This window comes from Neopelma chrysocephalum, unplaced genomic scaffold, assembly GCF_003984885.1.
Source record: "Neopelma chrysocephalum unplaced genomic scaffold, ASM398488v2 Primary Assembly neopelma1_96, whole genome shotgun sequence".
Taxonomy (NCBI): domain Eukaryota; kingdom Metazoa; phylum Chordata; class Aves; order Passeriformes; family Pipridae; genus Neopelma; species Neopelma chrysocephalum.
Window position 1 is genome coordinate 2,260,913 of NW_020897759.1, and position 23,031 is coordinate 2,283,943.

Below are 23,031 nucleotides of genomic sequence, written 5' to 3' on the forward strand. Positions count from 1 at the left end.
TATCATGTTCAAAATAATTCTAAAAGCTGGCTTGCACTTTTTTTTTTGCCTTTTGCATCCTTTTATTTTTGCCTTTTGCATCTTTTTTTTTTTCAGGTAAACATATTTGGCTAATTTGATAAAAAGCCTATGTATCCTGGGTTTTTTTTCCATGCAGCTCTAGTATGCGTAAACATGAGCACAAATCTGCAAAGAGTTCATTCGGTCCCAATCAAATATTTATTCTCAATACCATGGATGGGATTCATCAGCTAATTCAGCCAGGATGATTTATTTACTTGCAACTTAAATATGAGCTGTAGACCAAACAAAATCTGTTCATACAGCATGGACAGAAAACAGCATTTTCCTCATGACTTACAAATATGAATGAGTCTTGCTGTAAGACTGCTGACAGAGCCTCTTAAAATATGTTTAGAGTATTTCCTCTGTTGTGAATGGATTTCATAAGCCTTGTGGATGTTGTATGTACACAGAGGAACACAGGCATCCGACTTCTTCTGTGTGATTACAATTCCCTTAACCGGTTACTTCAATGTTATTGAATCCCTAAAAATACACCTTCAAAATGCTGCTGAAAATAGTCCATCAGAACAGGGGTTTATCACTGATGTTTGAAGATTTCCACCAATCTCTTTAGGGTTTTTTGTTTTCTGTTTCTTTTTCTTAAAGGACAATGATGATGATGATATTTCTATTTTAAAAAAAAACAAAACCAACAAAACAAGACCAAAAAAACAACCAGGTGGCTTTGATGTAAAGTGGTATTTGCATTCAGCAAGTTCAGTGAGATTAGGGCAAGGTGGGGGACTTCAAGGAGTTTCTGGGTTTGCCTTTAATTAGACCAGTGACCTCTGTCATGCAGCACCTGTCCCTAAGCTGAGACTGGGCCAGCAGCTCCCTTCCTTGGACCAGGGAAGGTCTGAGGTCAGAATTGCTTTGTAAATGAAAGGCCACACTTTCCCCTGCAGTCTTGCTGTTCTTGTTTTTATGTAATGATAATTCTCCACCTTACACATGCCCCACAAGCTATGTCATGGGTTGGAAGGGATCATCAGAGATGTGTCTTTACAGCAGTAGGACTTAACAGACACAGAATGGTCTTTTTGCTTTGTTAGCAAAGGGTCAACTGATGGGAATCCAGATTATTTTCAGATGTGTTTCACCTTGGCTGCTTCCTTTTGCTTTTTTTGCTGCCACAAAAAAAACTGATATGCAGTATCTTCAAATCATCTTGAACTACCCAAATTTGTGAGCCTCCCCATCTATTTTTACAGTGGTTTATAAGCTACTCAGGTTCTTCATCAAGTCATCCTGAAGGTCTCCTGGAAAAAAACATTTTTTTATATATTTGTTATGATTCTTTTTTCGAGTATGACTTAGGCCCAAGAAAGACTAGAATAAGCAGAGAGGTTCACAGAAACAGCTTTCTCAAGTAACTTTATTCTGATACAGTGTGTGTGTATGCACTAGTATTTTCTTCTTTTGTTATCTATGTTAACATTTGAGGCTTTTTCACTCAATTAATGGGATAGTATATGCTTTATATACTTAAACCAGTGAAATTAATGCAGATCTACCTTTCTTCGCTGCATCCCACCATGGTTCCATATGTGAGTAGAAAGAGGTTGTTATGGAATTACTGTTACGAATCCTTTGTTCTTTAAAAAGGTATGTGCCAAATGACTGTTGGTGGGGCCTGAGGCTCCACTCCATGTATTTGTAGTCTCTCTGGAGGAGGACACCTCTAATGCTTTAAGCTTTCCTTGACTGGATTGAAAAAGTGTCAATTTTTATTTGCAGTATTGCATCACTTTCCATTTTGCCTTGCTTTCCTAAGTCAGGGGCTGGGTGAAAAGAGGGCATTTGGGCTCCATCCTAAAAGGCTGCAAGGCAACATTAAAATCTTTTGGAAATGATAAACCTGGGAAGTGACTTTCTGTCAAAATCTTGATCTTAGTGAATTATTTCTTTGTGAATAGGTGCTGGGTGGATTTCTTGTGCTGTTTTCTACTCCAGGAGTCTCAGGATCTCAGTCTGGGTTTCCTCATACGTATGTCAGACTATGGAAAACACTCTGCACAACTTGTCATGATTGTTTTAAACTGAGTTCTTCTCAATAACTTTGTGCCATCAACTTGCCAGATGGAATTTCTTGAGAGTTTAATTTAAATTAAAAAAGAGAAGGAAGCTGGTTTTGGTGATAGTCCAAAAAAAGCAAAATATATGAAAGTCCATATTTTCTCCACAGAGAAAATATGCATCTAGCATCTCTTAATGTTCAGTTTCCATGTCTTGTGTGACCTCAGAAGTAACTCCCATACTGGATGCAAACCAAACCTCATCATTATTTCTTCCTATCTGCATTTTTACCTCCCTTTCTCCCTATCTGTGTTCTTCAGCAGGACTTTCAAGGAATTGTGCTTTTAATGAATTTTGAGACCTGGCTTTGGATCTTCCTCCTCCTTCTTTATTTTTTTTTCTGTTTCATCCTTACATCCCTCTGCTACCTGGAAATAATTTTTTTCTTCTAAATATGCTGCTTCAAATGATGTTTTCACTAAATCTCTGCTTTTGAACTCAGTGTGTTTTTCTCATTGATCATTTTTTCCTGGGATTTTTTAGGGGATAAGACCAGAAGTAAAGAAATGGTTCTTTTCTTCTTTTGTTTATACTTTTGCAGTATCTTTGGTGAAAATTAGGTGGTTCTCTGTGGAAAGATAACATGTAGTTCTCATCTGTAAGTGACCTCCTTACAATAACGAAAAATAAGATCAGAATGCCCACCTTCCCTTGTGTTTCTGGTTTCTCCATTGTTTTATGAATTTATGAATTTATTTCTCATTATTTGTTGTCTGGAGACAACAGCTGATATATCTTACAAAAGCATTTTTAGCTATGTTCTTCTCAGTCCCTTTGTATAATATTGTGAGTTTTGGTGTTTGCCCTGAGTTGATCAGACATGTTCCAGCCAGCCCTGTGTCCTCTCTTGCTCCAGCCTTTTCTTTCATCCTTCTCCATTGATCTCAAGCTTTAAGTCTTACTTTTAAAAACCCTAACTTTTCACAGGATACACAGAATATTTCAGTATTTCAGCCTCAGTTAACCATCTCTAGAATTGTATTTATCGTAGAATTTTTATTCTTGTAGTAGAAATACAGTAATCAAGATCTCTGCTCCAGGAAAGGGAAGAAGGGATATATTGGTATGTTATGGTTAACATATATATCTGGTTCCAAAGAGAGTTTTCCAGAGTCTGCTGTCAAAATTTGGCCCAGAATCATGGTAGGGTACCTTGCAGGCAGACAGTTTCAACTGCAAAGTTCTATTTGGAACCAAGATGGAATTTTTCATATGTAAATATTGAACCAGAATTATGTGTGAATTTACACTAAAATAAACCAAATTCCAAGATTGTGCAAACAGTCCGTAAATTACTTTTTTTTTCCTTTTGATACATAGTTCCATGCAACTTTGCTATTCTTTTTTATCATTATTGCTGATCAGGCATTTGTACCATAGGAGTAGCTCTTACTAGCTTCTGCAGTGGAAAATGAGATATTTTAATCATCCTTTGTGATGTCTAAACTTTTTTTGTCGTTTTCTGTAAATGCACCAGTGTTTTCCCATGAGTACTTTAAAGAACACAGAAGAGATTTTAAAATGCTTAACATTTACGAATGTTATATTGTTTGTAAGGAATGTATGGGAAAACTCCTTCCACTTTTGAAGCACAGTCTTGAAATATGCGATTTTCTGGAAGGTAGCTTTTTCTTCTTTTAATTGTTGTTGTTTCCTGCTGAAAATGCCATTACAAAAATTGTAGCAATAGACCTGCATGCGACTCACCACAACATCTGGATGTATTTCAGGGCATTTTGACAGGTTCGCACATTACACCAGTGCTTAAGAAGCTTCACTGCTGTCGGTAAAGTATAGAACTAATTGATTCCCCTGCTCACATCCAGGGCACTGCATGGTCTTGCCCTGCCTTACCTGGCTATCTTCAGTTCTTCACCTGCCAGGCACCCCCTGCATTTTAGTTTTTGTAGCCTCTCATCTGAGTGTGTGCACATAAGTCCTGTGTCCTCAGGTCATTTTGTCACGCTCACCTGTCACTTAATGAGTTTCTTCTCATTTCATGTGATGGCTGCAGCTGCATTTACTAAAAACTGAGTCCACTTAAAACATTATCAGCCTTGCTTATCTGCACAATTTTGTTTTCAGCTCGGTGAGATGCCTGCATGAAAAGTGTTGTGTAACTCAGTTAATCTCTGTCTTCAAAATGTATCTGGACTGACATGGAGATGTGGCAGGGTTTTGTTCAGCCACAAATAAGGTTCTCAAATTAATTCTTAGATGGCCTTCTACTGCCTGAACCTACTGAGTTTGGGAACTTGGAAGCTGGTACTTGCACTCAAGCTGCTGCCCTACCCAGTCTTTCCTTTCAGGTGATTGAAGGACTATGCAGGTAGAGAGCAGAGATAGCTCTTGTCAAATTCTGGTCTCAAGTTGAATAAGTTCAGCTGACCTCTGAGAAATCCTGGGAAAATTATGAGAAGTGTGTAGGGAAAAAAAATAAGGGCAGAAGGAGTAAAATCAAGACTACTTTTTATTGATAAAGAAATGTCTAAGGGTTAGCTGTTCTGGTAAAGTCAAGAGAGTCTAACAATTTGGATGAACCTCTACCAAATTGTTTACTCTGTAAAATTCTAATAGACTTCCTTACTTCAACCTTGCTTCTCAGAGAAAGCTCATATCTAAAAATAGGGAAAAATAAAGCCTATAATAGGAAAAAGCCTCTGGGTTTTTTTTTCCGCCCCCCCCAAGTCTATTCTTAATGTTTGATTTGATTAAATATGTGCAACAGACTTCTTGTCAACCAAACTATAATTTGTCTATCCTTAAACTGATTCTGTCAGATTTAACTCTTGTTAAGCTCTCTAAAACAAGATATGTACTTTTGACTTGTTCTGTAGAAAGATGAGAATATAGCATAGCAATACAGTTCAGTCTTCCTCCTTTTCCTCCTTCTCACTCCCTGCCTTGGTTTTCAGATCACACACATCTCTTCTTCACATTCTGCATTCCTCACAGCTTTATTTCTTCCCCTTTCCAAACCCAACAGTATTATTCCATGGCTGTATGGCAAATGATATCCCTTACACATGACCAGCAATTCTTGCATGCAGCAGTTTTCCCCAGTAACTTGTAAACTACAAACTAAAGGGAGCAACTTCTTCCCAGGTAATGCAGTGTGTACATTTCAGAAGGCAGCTTTTGCCTTTAATGAGATATAAACCCATGTTAGTGTATCTCAGCCAGTTTATAACTCCAGATCCAGACTATAAACATGAGACTTTTAAATACACTTACCATGGAATATATCTCATTTAACATGGCTGTTTCCTTGAAGTTCTGTCTAAAATAAGATTAGTGAAGATGGAATATATGTAGTGGTTTTTGTTGAGAGTTGGATCTGCAACGTGATGTGTAGGTACATCTGCAGTGCATCTTGCACCAGCTCTGGAGCACACATACCCTGCAAGCAGATGACTCTTTCAAAATCTCAGTCCCAAACCACTGCGCTGTAACACAAAACAGCTCGAATTAGAAAACATTAAACATTTACTTCCCTGCTGCTTCTAGTAGCATTGTCAGAAAGGCTTGTTACATAGCTCATACACTGCCTTTTCTCCCCACACCTCATGGGTTTCTTATTGTACTGATTGCACAGAAACTTCCAGACATTTAAAGAGGCTACCTGTAGCTTGAGTACTGCTGAAGCCTGAGGCTGACAAAGTTGTTTTTGTCAGTGCTATACTGCTGCTTTTCAGCAGTGACTTGGATGCTCACTGTACATCAGATACAGTTCATAACTCACGCACCAGGAGCTCACAGGGTGGCAGCACACCATGGGCTCATTCCTGCCAGAGATTTGGTTGTCTAGAGGGTTTCTTTTCATTCCCTGAAGTCTAAAAAGTGGTAGTTGCTTCCATCAGAAGTTCTTCTTACGCAAGTTTGGGGAAATATCACCGAAACGTTAGATAGATGGCTTGCTTCTCCAGCCAGTGGTAAGATTCTTTCTTTGCCCACAGGAATCTCCTATGGGAAGGCCGTAGGTATGTTTAGACCAAGCTGGGTTGACTTCAGATGTGTATATTTTGCATTAAGAATTTTGCATTTCTGTGACTCCAAGGGGAGCATTTCAGAGACTCTTACACCGCTCTTACATTTTAATGTGAGACTCCAGCGCAGGAGGTGACAAACATGTGAGTGGTGGTTTAGTTGCCCACAGCTGAGAGAATCTGCTACCTTTGTGTAGATAACCTGCCAAGTCCCACACATCTACATTGTGTTCCTCCCTGTTTGGAGCCCCAGTGAGTAGAAAGAAACCCATTTTCTTCCATTGGTGATGCAGTGTTTCACTGGTGGTTGATCACAGGCTAGAACAAGTCACACAAAAGTTTGGAGTTTTGGTGATACTTATGTTCAGAAGTTCAAATAATGAGAATAGATGATATGCAATTTTTTTCTGATCAACCTATGAAAATGTAGAATATAAGAATGAAGCAGTTATGGATTTTCAGCAGGTACCATGGAATCTACAAGACAGTGTGCTGGATATCCAAGCTACTGTTTCTGTTTTCTGAGTTATTTGTAATACTTATCTTTGTTTCTCATGATGCTTCAGTATCAAATAAGAGTATATCCAATATATATATATTTAGATATTTGTTTTATTTAATAAAGGTGGATGCACACAGTGCATCTATTGCCCATCTCCATTGGATGGTACTCTAGGATGAATGTGATGCAGAAGTTATAAAACATTTACCGGAGAAGGACTGGCAAGAGCACTTAGTGACAGAGCAAGGAGTGGCTTTAAACTGAAAGAGGTTTAGATTAGATATTAGAGTGAAAATCTTCCCTGTGAGGGTTGTGAGGCCCTGGCACAGGTTGCCCAGAGAAGTTGTGGCTGCCCCATCCCTGGAATTGTTCAAGGCCAGGTTGGATGGGGCTCTGAGCAACCTGGGATTGTGGAAGGTGTCCCTGCCCATGGCAGGGGCTCAAAATGAAGTGGTCTTTAAAATCTTTTCAAAACCAAACTGTTCTATGATTCTATAAAGCACTTTTTGGTATTCAAATTTATGGAAATGTTTCTTGAACTGTTCCTGAATTTTACTGGGAAATGGCTATAAAGTTTTGTTTTTAGAATAAGTGCAGCCTGTAGTTGTGAATATATTGCTGTAGAGAGAAAGAAGAAAACAGAAGTAAACCTGATTCATCCTTTCTCGTTCTCCAGGTAACCAACACAAAGAGTAACTGCACAAAAATGGCAATAAATTAGGCATTTTTAAAAATCATATCCTTTTACATTCTCTAAGAATATTAAAATAACATTGGTAAATTTTTAATGTTTGGGAAATATTAATGCTTTATTTTAACCTGACAGGTTCTGGCTTTTATGAGCAAATGTCAAACCAAGCTTTATACTGCGATGTTAGCAAGTTGTAAATGTGCCTTTGACATTAAAAGGAATTGTAGTTATTTCAATTAAAGTTTCCAAATGACATTTTTCCCCAAGTGTTCACAGTTCTGTGTAGACAGTTAATCTTCCTCATATATCTCTGTCTCCAGTTTGTACTGAGTGCAAATCATGCGTATGACTTGAATGAAAACTTAATTTATTATATTAGATTATTAAATTATTATATTAGAGTGTCTGTATTTTGTGAGCTACCAGACCCAGCTGTGGTGCTGGTTCAGGGTGTGAACCCTGCTGCTGCCCAGTGATTTCCCATCCATCCTGTTTATGGCACAGAACCATTAATTTCTCTCTGTTCAGTACAGAACTGTCAGGAATCTTTTTATGGGGAAGTCCAGGTTTTAATGCAGGATAAATAATGTGCAAGTCACATTTTTTACCTCTTTTTTTTTTCTATTTTTCTCTTCATTCGGAAGACAGATGAGAATGTTCTGTTAGTGTAGTGCTAGTGTGTTCTGAGTTTTGGGTAAAGAACTGAGCTTTCCCCAGCCCTGTTTTACAGTCTCCCAAGGAAGGTCAAAGGCAATGAGTTGCTCAAGAATCACATGGAGCTTGAAGAGAAAAACATGAGACTTCCTTGGCAAGGACTGTAACGCATGCAGGGGCCAGTCTGCTGGATAGTCTGGGCCAGCCCTGTCCAGGGAGCAGATCCCCCCTGGCTCTCTCAGGAGCCCAGATCCGTGCCCAGCCCAGCACTGGCCTGCCTGTGAATGCCTGCTGGAGCTCTGCTTCCTTTTGGTTTTCTGAGGGATGTGATGTGTGTCCTGTGGCTTGTAAAGTCAGGAGGCTTGGATACTCGTGACTGCAATTACTCGGCTTAGGTATTAATTTCTGAAGGACACAAGACAGGCTGTCCCTCTAAGATGCTTAGTTACAGTGAGGAGCAGCCAGGCAGCCAACGCTTGCTGCTCCAGCAGTCGTGATGGTCTTGAATTAAACAACAATTGACCAGATTAGAATACACGTAACACAGATTTTTTTTTTTTTTGTGTGTATCTTAGCTGTACATTGATTTCTCTTTCTGGGAGCTGAGCTAATGTTACTGTAAGATTTTACTCTTACCTGACCTTGAATAGAGCAGGTTTGAGTTTACAGGGTGTTTGCCTCAGCTATGTAGCAAACCAGTGTATCTGCTGCCTTTTACTATTTGCTAGATAACTTTCCAGTTTGAAAAGGCCTTGTTCCTAGATATAACAGATGTGTTGCAGTTTATATAAGAGAGAAATTCGGAGCAGGAGCATTTCTCTTGCATGAGATTTATGCTCACAGCAGTACCCGTATTGTATATGCAGCTATCTTTAGAAATGGTCTTGCTGGATATATCTGTGCCCTCAGTGAAATGTAGAAAGCAGCAGTACTGAGGAGGTATTTCATTATTTAAAAGGTGAATGTTAAGATTCACTGCTGCTGCTCTATACATCACACAAACTGCAGACACAACACATTGGTGCTAAATTAAAGAATAATAAAAGTGAGATAGACGTGGTATTGCTGAGCTTATCCTGCTGACAATTTTGTATCAATAGGTTGCCTCCTCAAAACGTCCCTTCTCAATTGTTCTCAAGAGTTTCAATTCAGCTTTTTTTCTTCTTTTTTTTTCCCTCATGAGAGACCTCAGAGTTCGAGGACTGCTTTGTAACATCCCAGTTGATAAATAATGAAATTGCTCCAAGTTAGGAATGCCCTGAGACAAGTATTCAGTCATTTCTCTGCCTTTGGGTGCTAGCTCTGACAAAAGTCAGGCAATGGTTCAGTGGATGAACTGTCAGCCTTGATCCTCATACTTATAATTTATAGAGCAAGTTTATTTAGTGAGGTACTGCAAATATTGTCATGCTTACTCTAATTTAAGCCACTGTCCTATTGTACACTTTAGTGACCTTATTTTCACCATAATGTTTATTTTTGCTGATATTGTAGAAGTAGTCATTCTGCAGTACTTTGAACTTCTAGCAGGTTATTTATTAAAGATATTAGAGAATTTCCGTTCAAAGCACATTGCAAAGGAGACCACCTCAGTCCCTAAAACAGTGCAGTAAAGGTATTTCTCCATGACAGGTTTGGAAGTGATCTGTGTCTGCCTGTGTGGCTGCTCTGAAGTTTTGCATAACTGCTCTCTAATTCCTAAGCACTAGTGATCTTTGAACTGCAATTTAGGTGTCCAGTCAGCAGAATTGTTTCTTGGGCAATGACAGTCTCTGAGTAACTGTGGTGTGAAAGTAGAGAATGGAAAGCCCTCCCTCTTGCCTTAGTGCTCACACGTGCAGGGATCATCTCTCGGAATAGAGAGGCAGTGCTCCTGGGCATGTGGCTTTGTGCTCCCATGCTTTTGTCGTGAAATGTGTAGCTTCTATCAACCCTCTGCACGAACAACATGTGTTCTGACATGTGGGTGTCCATGTATTTGTCAAAGAGTAGAGTGGAGTAGTGATGAAAACAGGTGAAAATGCAGCAAAAATCCTCTGTGGGGTTTTAATCGGATCTTTTCTCGTTTCCTTTCTAGGTCTGATGTGGTTGTTCTGTGCTTTTCCATTGCTAATCCTAATTCCCTGAATCATGTGAAAACGATGTGGTATCAAGAAATCAAGCACTTCTGTCCCCGCACACCTGTCATTCTGGTGGGCTGCCAGCTCGATCTCCGCTATGCAGACCTGGAGGCTGTGAACAGAGCCAGACGGCCTCTGGCAAGGTAAAGTTTAAACAAAAATAAGAATTAAAAAAGAAATCACCTGGTAATCAAGTACAGCACTTTCAAAAGAGAAATTAGAGAGCCTAGATTCCTTTTTTCTATACAATAGGAATATATGTGCTTTCTTCTGATTCTGTTGTCTGAGTTGGTTGGTTCTTTTAACACATGCAGTTATTATGTTTCACACAATATTTTTACACATTGGACATCTAAACTCATTTGGGTACCTGAACACTATAGTAAGATAGATGTAATAATGTTTGTTGAAGGTTTTAATATATGTCTTTCTTCTTCTGAACATGTGTATCCTGAACATGTGTATTGTACCCTGTCACTGCTGTCAGGTACTGTTTTAAACTGGCAGATTCTACTCAAGTTTTCTTAATTCTCGATTTTATTTTTTTTTTTTGGTAATTGTAATCCTTGATCATGGCAGAAAATAGAATGGTTGCAAATTAAACTTTTAAAAGTTCTGATGTTAAAAGAGAATTTGGGGTCATTCTGGAGAAGCTTTTTTTTGTTGCCCAGATTCAAAAGACAAGCACTCACATGCTTGGACAAAACTGTCTCACAATTACCTGCTTGCTTCTAATTTCTTCCTTTCATGGGAATTTGAATGAGGCCAGATTCATGGAAATAATATCCATGATCATGTAATTAAAGACTGTATTGAACAAATTTCTGTAAGGAGATTGAATTAATATTTTGTGGGACCTTAGAAGACTCTGCATTGCATTGCATTCAAATTCTTGATTTGGCAATATGATTTTCGTATGTTTGGTTGTTTATTAAACATTTCTTCATAATGTGGGTGGGGTGGGCTTTTTGTTTGACTCTTTAAAAGGAAATGTTTGATTTTTTTTTTCCCCAAAACTCTTTTTCTGCCCTAATTCCTGATTTCACCATTAATAAAACTGAATTGGTACTCTGCATGTCTAGCACAGACTTCTGCCACCTGAACTGGTTATTTATTAGCTGGTGACTACAGCAAGCTGTTGTCTGGGGTGTGTTAAGCCTGTGCCAGCTTATGTCTGCCCAATATGGAATGCTCAGAGAACACACTGTTGGGTCATGTCTTCTGGTGAGATGATTTTTTTGCTGGGAAAATGGATCCTAGCCCAGACTTTTTACTGGTTTTGTTTACCCTGCATCATGTACTAGAGGTGTTCTGGAAATTCATGAGTTCCCACATAATGCTTCTACAGCCAAAAAAGCCTTTCTCGTGAAGAGTGTGTTCAGTTACACTTTTGTCACAGGCTACTATGATTTTCTTTAAAAAGCATAAGCTTAAGAAATATTTCTCATTTCATATTTAGCTATATTTTTGGCATTTTTATGTCATGAGGATTTCCATCTGAGTTTAAATGATGGATATGAAGAAAGATTCTGACAAAATATCTGAGTAGTAAGGGATGTTAGGAGATTTTTTTAAATAATGAAAGTTCTCAAGTATCCTATCAACTGTTTTTACTCTAAATTTCCCTTTAATAGAGAGGCAGCTTACTCTTTTTCGTGCAAATGATTTCTACATATATTTAGTAACAACTGCAAAGACACCACCAAACTTAAATGAAATGTAAGTATGTGCTATTCTAAAACTCTGTGGAGTCATGATTGTAGATTTCCAAAGGGAGTTAGTGCTGAACGTTTTGTAAAAATCCATGCTTTCTGGAATAACTTTCTGGTGACTGTTGTGTGTGACAAGGTTTATTTTTTGTTTAACCCTAGGCCGATAAAAAGGGGAGACATTTTGCCCCCAGAAAGAGGCAGAGAGGTTGCCAAGGAACTCGGGATACCATACTATGAAACCAGTGTATTTGACCAGTTTGGGATTAAAGATGTCTTTGACAATGCAATTAGAGCTGCCCTGATCTCCAGAAGACACCTGCAGTTCTGGAAATCTCATTTGAAGAAGGTCCAAAAACCTTTGCTTCAGGCTCCATTCCTACCTCCAAAAGCCCCTCCTCCAGTTATCAAAATTCCTGAGTGTCCCATGCCGAGCATGAATGAAGCTGGATATTTATTGGACAGCCCACTGTGTGCAGATGTCATGTTTGTTCTCCAGGAGCAGGACTGCATTTTTGCTCACAAGATTTACCTAGCTACCTCCTCTTCAAAGTTTTATGACCTTTTCTTAATGGAATGTGAGGAAAGTCTGGACTTGGATGAAACACAGTGTAATAAAGAAAATACAAATAAGGATGTTCAGACAAATCACCCTGAGACAAATAGTGACAGTGATGAGAATTCCTTGAAAACTGCTGATGTTAAAATTCCCCCACCAGAAAGTAGTGACTCTTTAAACATGCTAGAACCCGAATCTGGTGAAACAAACTCTGCAGCGAGATCTCTGTCGTGCTGGGGTAAGGGATTTGTTAGTGTGCACAAGGAAATGCAGGTGAATCCTGTCTCCAATCGGACATGTCCTGTAACTGTGGTAAAAATGGATTCATCTGTGCAGGCCGGACCTTTTAAAACTGTTTTGCAGTTTTTATACACAGGCCAACTGGATGAAAATGAAAAAGACCTCACAAGACTCGCTCAGATTGCTGAAATCTTGGAAGTATTTGATTTGCGGATGATGGTGGAGAATATTATGAATAAAGAAGCCTTCATGAATCAAGAGATTACTAAAGCATTTCATGTCAGAAAAGCTAATCGGATAAAAGAGTGCCTTTGCAAAGGGACATTTTCTGGTGAGTAAATACGTGCTTAAGCAGGAAGAGCGCTAATTCTTTTCTCATTCATGTTACTCTCACTTCCCCGGCTTCAAAAACTCTGACAGCTTACATTGTTCAGGGAGGATGACCCCAAAATTAGAGTGTTACTCAGGCCAACTGTTCCAACCGGGGATTCTGTAGTTTAATTTCTCAAAATCTACCCACAGCTTTTAAAGAAGGGACCCAATTCTCCAAAGTGTTGAGCATCCAATATCCCCCTTTTAAATGAGGCTTTTCATTTAACTATATAAAACTGAATTATTTTTGGGGTGAGGGCCACGAAAAACGAAAGAGGTCCTTGGTTAACAACATGCCAGTGACACACACATTCTGGAGGCACAGTTTCACTTTAAGCACAGCTTTGCAGCACGTCTGTTCCTTTGTTCCCATGGCAGATGTGACATTTAAATTGGACGATGGAAGCATAAAGGCCCACAAGCCACTGCTCATCTGTAGCTGTGAATGGATGTCTGCTATGTTTGGAGGATCATTTATTGAAAGCTCCAACAGTGAGGTATTTGTCTGTTTTTGTCCATTTTGCTTATAATGTTTGATGGATTTAGGGTGATGGGAGCATCATTCTGTATCTATTTGAAAGGTTGCAGTAATCCCTGGAGTCAGTCTTTATTCTTCCCTTGCAAACTTGGGACAATTTTCTTCTTAAGGCATTAAATAAGGTTGCCTAGGAAGATAACATCCTTTCTGTACAAAACTTCCTTCCAGCATTGCATCATGTGTTTAAACCCAAAGTCCTTTAAAATATTAAATATAGAGATGGGGGGGAAATTAAGTATGAATTAGTGAATTTCATTAAAATAATTTTTTAAGCAGTGTGAATATACATTCGTACAGTCAGAGGCATTACAAAGAATACTTGAGGCAGGGGCATTGATGAAGGAATTGAAGAAAAAAAGGTATTAAAGAACCTAGTGTTAAACTAGAAAAGGGAGCTGGTTTCACAGTAGAAATTAAGTGAACTTCGGTAGAAGTTCTACTAACTTTAGTAAAAACTGAGCTCAGATTCTGTAATGTATCAGTCTGTCCTCTGGAATAAAGCAGGTATGCAATACAGTTTAAAAGATCTCAGTGCTTTGAATTAAGATTTTGCAGCAGAAACCTTGTATTTTCAGTTGCCTTCATGGTCTGTTTTTCAAATTCCAAACACTCGGCTAATATTTCTTTCTTGTGCTTTATCCATGCCCAGAGTTTTATTTTTGTTTTGATTTTCTTGTTCCTTTCCGTACTCATGGGTCTTGCTCATATGAAGAGTTCAGTTCTTTCATGTTTAATATTCAGGAAGATTTTGTTCTACTTAGATTTTTCTGGCTTCTTCTAATACAGCTGTAAACATAATTCCTTTCCCAGAGGCATACTCAACAAGTGGTTCATTAAAAATACATAGTTTCATTCTAGTAAGCTGCATTTGGCAATGAAGAATATGCATTTATTTTCTACCAGCCTATTTTTAATGATTAGCTTAACAGTCTTAGCTTATCTTTCCAATTTAAAATATTTAGCTTCCATTTTGTAGAGTTTAAGGCATTCAGTAATGCTTTTGGAAGTTTTAAAATATAGGTAGATATGAATCGAATGGTTTCCTTTGACTGGTTTACGAAAAATAAAACCATCTATTTTTACATATTACCTTTTCTGTATTTGGGGCAAATTTAATAAACTCATTCATTGAATTTACAGTTCTCTGCGCTAACAAAAATATATTAATAATGAATGAGTTTCACAGCAAGCTGTTCTTACTTGGAGAACTGAGTGGCTGATGTGCCTGAGAGCTTCATGCTTTAGCACTAACAGATCTGGGTTTGGATCCCACCCATCCAGGCAGAGCTGAAAAAAAAAATCACAAATCCCTGAAGGTTAACAACCAGCTACCTGGCAACATTTAACCCCATCTAGCAGGAAGGATGTGCTGACTGCTTCCAAACAGTCAGATTAAGTTGCACGTACATTTAATTCCTCCTCATAATTTTTTTATTATTTTTCTGCTGTGCCATTCTTTTTCTGCAATTTCTTCAGAATACCACAGTGCATTCTTCAGTGACAGCATCTCTTTCTTGAGTTATGAAGATGTACCTTACAAATTGCTGATTGAGGGGGATCCACTAGCTCAGGGCTTGGAGGCAGACCTACCTGCTGCAACCTTCAGCCCTGCAAGTTTTACCCTGTTCTTGGAGGGTTGATCGTGTGTGCAAACTGTGGTTGAGATGCTTCAGTGATAGGTTACAGTGGGGCTTTTGAACTGTCCTTCCTTTTCTTCTAGGCCTCCCTGCAGTGAAATGGAGTTAGGGTTGTGCTGGGGAGAAAATAGACAACTTTTGTCCTGGTCTTGGTAGCTTCATCCCATGCTGGTTACACTAATTACACGTGTGGCAAAAACAGCTTACATATTTTTTTCTTCATTTCTTCAGTTCTCAGTTCCTTCCCAACTTTCTTTGCTTGGATCATTTGATTATTTACAAACAGACTGAGAGTCTGTTTTGTTGTTATCCTTTGGTTTTTGTTAGTCTCAGAATATTCCTTGCCAGGAGCAGATAGATTACATTCCTCAGGACATCTACCAAGGGAGGTTTGGCATGAGGAGTGCTCGGGGGCTTTTATGTATCCCACTGAGCTGTCCATTTGCAGGCTAGAAAAGCACTGAACAGATTCACTGCTTGATGTGGATCCAGTTCCAGCAACTTGGTACCGAGTTGCTTGTATGTAAACTGGCAAAGGATCTGACTCTGGAGGTGTGCTTACCTGCTGGCAGCTTCTTGAACTTTAATGGGAAATTTCTGTTTTGAAAAATGTTTTCCCTGCATTCATAAAATAACGTGAAGAGAAAAAGAGAAAGTCCAGCAAAGTCAGAGAGGTGAAATATGACCTCTATATTAAAATCCCTTAATTATTAGAGACTTTTTTCTTAAATATCTTTTCCAGGTAGTTCTTCCCAACATAAACAAGGCTTCCATGCAAGCGGTTTTAGATTACTTGTATACCAAGCAACTATCCTCCAGTCAGGAACTGGACACACTTGAGTTAATTGCATTGGCAAATAGGTTTTGCCTTCCTCACCTGATTGCTCTTGCAGGTAAGAATTTGTGGCCTTGTCCAATGCAGTGTCTTCTGCAATGGCTAAAACGTGGTTTAATGGGTTTTTGAGCATACAAGATTTTCCCAAGTGTCAGAGAAAATATTTTTTTTTCGGAGAGGGATACTGTAACACAAATTGATATTTTCATATAGAGAAGTGTATTTGCCTTTCTCTTGCCCTTTTCAGTTTCTTGCTAAATCAGCTCAGAACACTGAAGTTTTCTGTGCTTTAAAAACAGAGGGAGTAAACCTTCTCTTCAACATTGATTCTAATGTCTGTGCATTGTAATAGCCATTCTGTTGTTATTAATTTACCTGAAAACAAGAACTCCAGGTTTTCCTTTAAGTAATGAATGATGAAGTGCTCCATTTTACATTTCTGTTCAAAGAAAGTAATGAGCCAGGACTGCTCTAGATGATCATGTTTCTCTCTGTGTATGTAACTTGGCACTGTTATGAAGATATGACCAAGGCCAAAACTCAAAGGCAGATGAAGCAAAGCTACACGTATCTACAAGACAACATTTAGGCAAAATTTAATCACATACCAAACCCTAGCTCTCCTTCAGTTGTGCATCAGGACTGTGTTTCACGTCTTCACTGGTTCTGACAGACCAAATCTTTATTGCCTGATTTTGTATATACATTTTATCTGAAGTTTTGGTTATTTTTTTTTTAAGTAATTGCAGCATAAACATATGTACAGTATTAAGAATATTTCATTCAGTTTAATTCTTGATGAAATAATTTTGTGTCCAAAGGCTACTGCCAACAACTGAACCCAGCAGAATCAAGTCAGCTGACAGCCTTTCCCAAAAAGCACTCAAACTTCCAAGATTCTAGGAAATAGTTCTAGGAAAGGGTTAGGGAGAACCTTGAACTGAAGTGACTGTTGGGGGGGAAGCTGGTCAGCCCTCATCTGGATCCCTAGATCTGAAAGTCTGAAGAGGTCCTGAAGTGACCTTTTCTCTCTCAGTGCTGTGTATACTCATTAATAAATCCACAATTCAGTGGGAAGTGCGCTGTTGCCTAAAAACTTCTTATTACCCAAAAGAGACAGCTGATCCATATTTCTAATTTATATTGAATATTGTACTCATCCATTCTGCCAGAAAGAGACTAGTGGCTGCTGAACTTAGTCCTTCTGTGAGTGGTTATTAACTGCAGGCTTACTTTCTGTCAGAAAGAGATAAGAATTGCATGAAACCAAAATAAATTGTTTGGGTTGAAGCGAAGGGGCAAATCCTCATGGGACTGTGCTCCAGTGGAGCAAGACAGTTTATACCTGTGATACAGAATCTTCAGCCACAGCTCTAAAGGTGAGAATTTGACTTTACCCAAATCTGAAGCTGCTGAGAGTATCTGGGTGAATGTGACCTGTGCATAATGCCAGCTAACACCAGGAGGAGGGACAACATCCCACCTTGATTCTTCGTTACCTGTAGATGATCTGACCTTGAAATGTGACCATTTCTCATGTGAGTGATGAGTTTTCTCCTCTAACAGAACAGCATGCAGTACAGGAGCTGACAAAAGCCTCCATGAGCGGCGTTGCAATAGATGGGGAAGTGCTCTCCTATTTGGAATTGGCACAGGTCAGTGTACACAGCTTTTTAAAGATATTCTGGTCTGCAAGTCTGCAGGACTTGCTTTTAGCACCTTACTGGTTCTGAGCATTGCTTCTGAGTGGCTCAAAGTCTGCAGTTCTGAGAGTGATTGACAATAAAACTTAGTTTTATCTTCTATTTTAAGGAAGGTTTTTCCATTAGTTCAGAGGTGAAACATCCCTTTAAGTAATCTCAGAGGAGTTGTCTTTCAAATACATATTTTAGTTTTTCTTGATTGTGGAACTTCCAAGCTCCATGTTCTCCTGACCATGGTTCAGTAGCGTGAAAAGCAATGTAATGAAGCTGTTCAGCTTTGTAATGGTGACTGATTCTTGCCTTCCTTTCAATTCAGCTCTGGTAGATTTATTTAGACCCATATTGCAAAGGCAACATTTTTTGAATACTTAGACTGGCTACTCAAAGTCAATCAGATAATTCAGAGTGAGTGCAAATCCTTCTTATGTTCAGATATGTTTCAATGTTTCTTGAGTCCCAGAAATCATTAAAAAAGAGAGTCCCTAGCTCACAGTTAAACACTGCTGTTTTCCAAAAGGAATCATACAGCAGACTCCCAGATACAGTAGAAAAAGATAAAATATTTTTAAAATTTTATTATTCTTGATTTCACATTAATGAGTCAGCTGCAGATTGGCTTGAAGTCTGAGGTTTAAGTAGCACTAAAATACTGCAAAGCTGGCCACCATGCAACATTTCCTGCAGCTGTTTTCAAGCTCCTCTCTTGCAGTACCTATAATCCTGTTGGAAAACCAGAACTGAACCCCTCCCAAGAGAGAGCAGCTCACTTCATTTTGATTTTACCAAGAGTGATTTTTCTTTTAATTTTTTTTCTCCTGGTTGATGACAGAAGCAATATCTTTAACTACTGTTAGAATATCCTCTGTGCCCAGTACCTAGCTCAGTATGACGTGTTCATAACCTGAGATCACAGCAGGCAGTCAGAATGCTGAAATCCATACACAGGCTGTACAACTTGACTTGCATTTTAGCTATGCTTCCTTGTGACCATAGGAAGCTTGTACAAGATTCTGCCTTGAGCTTTTAGTGTACCCAATTTCTGTCAACGAGCAGTTCTCCAGGGAGTTACTTCAGAGCAGGGTTTGCAGTAAGTACAGGGACACACGACTGGTACAGTCACACCAGGAAATTCACTTCCAGTGTGCATGAGTCTGAACACCCTTTGCCAGGTGCTGGGCATGTTAAACACCTGTTCATGAGCCTTTGGGGCCACTGGTTGTTCCAGCAGAATTGTGCAACAAGGTCTAGGGCACCTAAAGGCCACTTCAGCCTCAAAAGCTCTGTGTGTTTGAGAGAGTTCTGCCAGGTACAATCTGCTGGAGACCATTCTAGTTTCAGCTGTTAATGGGGGCTGCAAAATGAATGATAACCTCAGGAAGTGCAATAAGCTCTTTGTTTTTCTTCCCAGTTTCACAATGCTAACCAGCTGGCAGCTTGGTGCTTGCACTACATCTGCACCAACTACAACAGCGTTTGCTCCAAATTCCGCAAGGAAATCAAAGCTAAATCTGCAGGTATGGGCAACTTCCTTCCTCAGTTTTCATGAGGTTTCCCCTTCTTTCTCCCCACCCAGTTGATTAAACCTGAAGACAAAGATGAGCTCAGACAGCTCAGCCATGAGACTGAACCGTCTATGCTATCTGAATAGCATTCATAAATTCTTATCTGCAAAGAAAGGTCATAATCATTAGCCTGATTGCTGGGCAAGCATTATGTTCTTTACCTAATTCAGTGATGCTAAAAGGAACAGAGCTATTTTCAGGCTCTGCAATGAAAAACACACTCTGTAAAGGCCTTGCTTTTTTATAGCTTTTGGTGGACTGTGGCCTCTTTAGTGCAACCCCTTTCAAAGTCTTGTCTCACTGTAAGGCATTGGAGGAAACTGGGTGAATCCTTGATAAACCAGACAACATAGAGACTGGATGAGGGATTAACTGCATAGCTTTTTGCAGACACTCAAGACATTCCTGGGGTTTGTATATCTTATTGGCTTGTTTGGTTTTTTCTTTTTTTCATTGTTTCTTTTTAATCAGATAATCAAGAATATTTTGAGAGGCATCGGTGGCCGCCTGTGTGGTATTTAAAGGAAGAAGATCACTACCAGAGGGTGAAAAAGGAAAGAGAAAAGGAAGATGTTGCACTGAACAAACATCATTCAAAGCGGAAGTGGTGCTTCTGGAATTCCTCTGCTGCAGTTGCCTGAACAAAGCAAATAAGTGGAAATCCATAGCCAGAAATTATTCTTATTTGTTAGAAATAAGATGTAGTTCAGGTTTTCAGGAAACTGTGTTCCAAGTGTGCATTTATTACTGCTAGGGTCAAAAGCACAAGCTCACTGAAAGTGAGCCTGGAACAGCTCCTCGAAGTCATATGTATATTTTTGACTGATAAGCAGATAAATGTTGAGCATTATTACATTTCTTTTTATAAAAAAAAAAAACCAAATCCAGCATTAATGTTTCAATCTCCAGTTGGGAAATATTTTTATACTGTCTGGTGTATTTTGTTCAGATAAAATTCTGGATACTGTTTTATTTTACAGACCACAAAATAACCATGTAGCAGCTTTGTAATTAGATTTTAACTATTTTTACTATGCGAGCACAGTGAAATAGACAATCTTCAGTCATAAGAGACTGCTTTTAGAGTATCTCATAAAAAGTCATCTTAGGAAAAAAATCTAGTTGCCTACTATAGGTTGTCTTTTTTAAACTAAGTACTGTGCACTGGTAATATAATTAGATGGTTATTTCCCCTTTCTAAAGTAAAGGGTTAGAATAAGATCCAATAACTGCAAGATATAGAGTGCTTGATCTTTGCTCAGCTGAATAATAGGCAGTATAATTACCTGTTCAACTGCAGGCAAATGTATTTCTAATATTTGCCGTGTAAGTGCAAATAATTATGACTATGTGGGCCATGTGAAATCTAGTGATTCAAAGTATTCAGAGGTTTTATATGTCTAGATCAAAGAGGATATTTCTAAAATCATTTAGAAGGGCTTATTAATTTATATCCTTATACAAGTATGGATCTGAATGCAAAAAGCAGTCACTGCTTGCATTTGAATTACTGCATGGCAGTTACCTTGTTCTGCAGGATCTTAAAACCATGCAGCCATTTCTCATCCTGAATTCCTTTTTGCTTCAGTGCAAGCAAATAAAGGGCTGCAAAACCAAGTAGATGTCACCTAGTGTTACAGCATTTTGTAAGTGAAGAAGGGTCTTCACATACAAGATTACTTCAGTTTGATCCAAACTATTTTATAGCTTTTCCCAGTTAGAACTCAAAATTTTAGGTTATTTTTAAGTAGATGATATATTTCCTCTGGAAGCAGATTCCCAGAACTCTGGGGGGCAAACTGATGGCAGAAGGGCAGAAATTCTGCACAATTGGTGCAAAAAATGAAAAAGCTTCCAGTGTTTTCAAATAGCCTGTGTGTTTATGACTTTTTATCAACCATTACTCTAAAGCTGCAGTGTTACACTAGATTATGTAAGGATGAGAGCATTTCTTTAAAAGACCAAAACTGAAATACATAGACTGTAGAACATACACATGCAATCCTGTGCAGTGTCTCAGGCACAACTCTGTAACCAAGGTAGTATTGTGTGTTAGGTTCAGTAATACTGTTTTGTGCTGGCAGCTCAGCACACCAATGTGAAAAGCTGTTTGTTTGTTTATTTGTGTTTTTTTCTGTATCCAAAGGCAAGGCAGTACAGTCACACCCCAGCACTGTAGGTCAGGAAAGGCTTTGGCCTGAAAGCCATATACACCTCTACATATTTGCGTTCTGAACAGACTGATTCTTGGCAGATGCTACCACAGGATGGTAGAAGCCACCCAGCACAGAAAGAGATGCTGCTCTACAAACTTCTGTAAGGAAAGCCAAGTGAGAGATTCCTACCCCTTTAGGATTCATCACTGTATGGTGATAAAGAAGGGCTACAAATGATGGTTGCAAATGTCTCCTTAATTCTCGGTCAGTGACAATGTGTAGTGTGGAGGAGAACATCGAACGAGAGAAGACGTGTCAAGACTAAGATGAGATAAATAGCTGTTGTCATAAAATGTTAACCAGTCACATTTTAAGTATTGCTACTAGGTTTTACACAACCAAAGCTACTGTATGATTGTAATCTTGCCAAACTGTAATGGATATATAAATGAACCTGAGGTATATGCAATAATATCCAGTTATTCTAGTTATCAGCTACTATAACCAAGTGGCTGGTTCATTTGGTTAATGCTGTCTATGGCCTTTAATCTTGGTGGTTATTTTGTGTTTTTTATTTTGGAAAAAAAAAGTCAATAAAACTGTTTAGTTACAAATTGTCTCCTAGCTCTTTGAAGAAACTTCCTAAATTTTGCATTATGTGCTTCTCTTTTTAGTGCTCCTTGTAAGCATTCAGTCATGGTATCATTCATTGAGTTTTACTGAACTGATACTTGCACAGCACATCAGGATTTATGGTTGGGAATGTCACAAGGAAATCCTGCAGTGGTTGTATATGATAGTGGAAGGCTGGTGCTTGTCACTTGCTGTTAAACTGCATAGCAAAAAAACCGCAAACAACCTCTTGCCACTTTGCCCCATGGTTTCTGATATTTAATTAGCATGATATTACCCAAGGGACATGAAACTAATTGGTCATGACAGACACAGGGGGGGAAATGCAGGTAAACAGCAGGAAGTCTGAGGTTTTCAGTACACTCTCAACTTTGTACAGACACTGTTTTCCCTGCTTTCTCACTGCCTTGGTTGCCAACCATTAGATAGAATTCCTCATTAACTGCTTATAGACCCTCAGCAACTACCTCCCTGAATATAGCTTGTTTAATTGATAGATGTAGAAAGTTGGTACTTTTCTAGAGAATTTTTGCAAGATGTCATGCAAAGAATGCCATGTTAAGAGCTTTGAAGAAAATCACAAAGCAATGCCAAGGACACTGAAAGTAAGTGCATTCTGTACACAGTGTTCTTTTTTTTTTTCCCCGAGTGCTAATTTATGATAATGTTACATATCCAATTTATTTTTGGAAGCAAAAGTTTATTTCTTTGAACTTACCATTAGAAAAGATAATGGGCTTAAAAGAAAAAGTGGTGACATTAAATGTAAAAATGTTTCCCTTGATTATGAGAAAAGCAGTAGCATGGAAGGAAGAAGCAAATCAGAAGCATTGCTCTTCAGGACATTCTTTTTTAAATATTAAGACCAATATTAAGATGTTGCATGTCCTTTGTTTCTGGGGAGTCTCATCTTATTTCTTAGAAACACTGTTTTTCTATTTGTTCTTCAAGACAGAATTTCTGTGAGCAAGTTTCTCTGCAGCACAGCCCAG

General features: G+C 38.7%; 1 protein-coding gene across 3 annotated transcripts in view; it reads left to right on the top strand.

Annotated features, from left to right (window-relative positions):
* RHOBTB1 (Rho related BTB domain containing 1) overlaps positions 1-20,117 on the top strand; it is a 56,747-nt gene extending 36,630 nt beyond the window's left edge. For all 3 annotated transcript variants that reach the window (XM_027694097.1, XM_027694098.1, XM_027694099.1), the window contains 7 exons: positions 10,053-10,238; positions 11,967-12,934; positions 13,354-13,472; positions 15,893-16,043; positions 17,552-17,640; positions 19,097-19,202; positions 19,722-20,117. In XM_027694097.1, coding sequence (XP_027549898.1) covers positions 10,053-10,238; positions 11,967-12,934; positions 13,354-13,472; positions 15,893-16,043; positions 17,552-17,640; positions 19,097-19,202; positions 19,722-19,891 — 1,789 coding nt within the window. In that variant the 3' untranslated portion in view covers positions 19,892-20,117. The remainder of the gene's footprint in view (positions 1-10,052; positions 10,239-11,966; positions 12,935-13,353; positions 13,473-15,892; positions 16,044-17,551; positions 17,641-19,096; positions 19,203-19,721) is intronic.
* Positions 20,118-23,031: the final 2,914 nt, after the last annotated feature.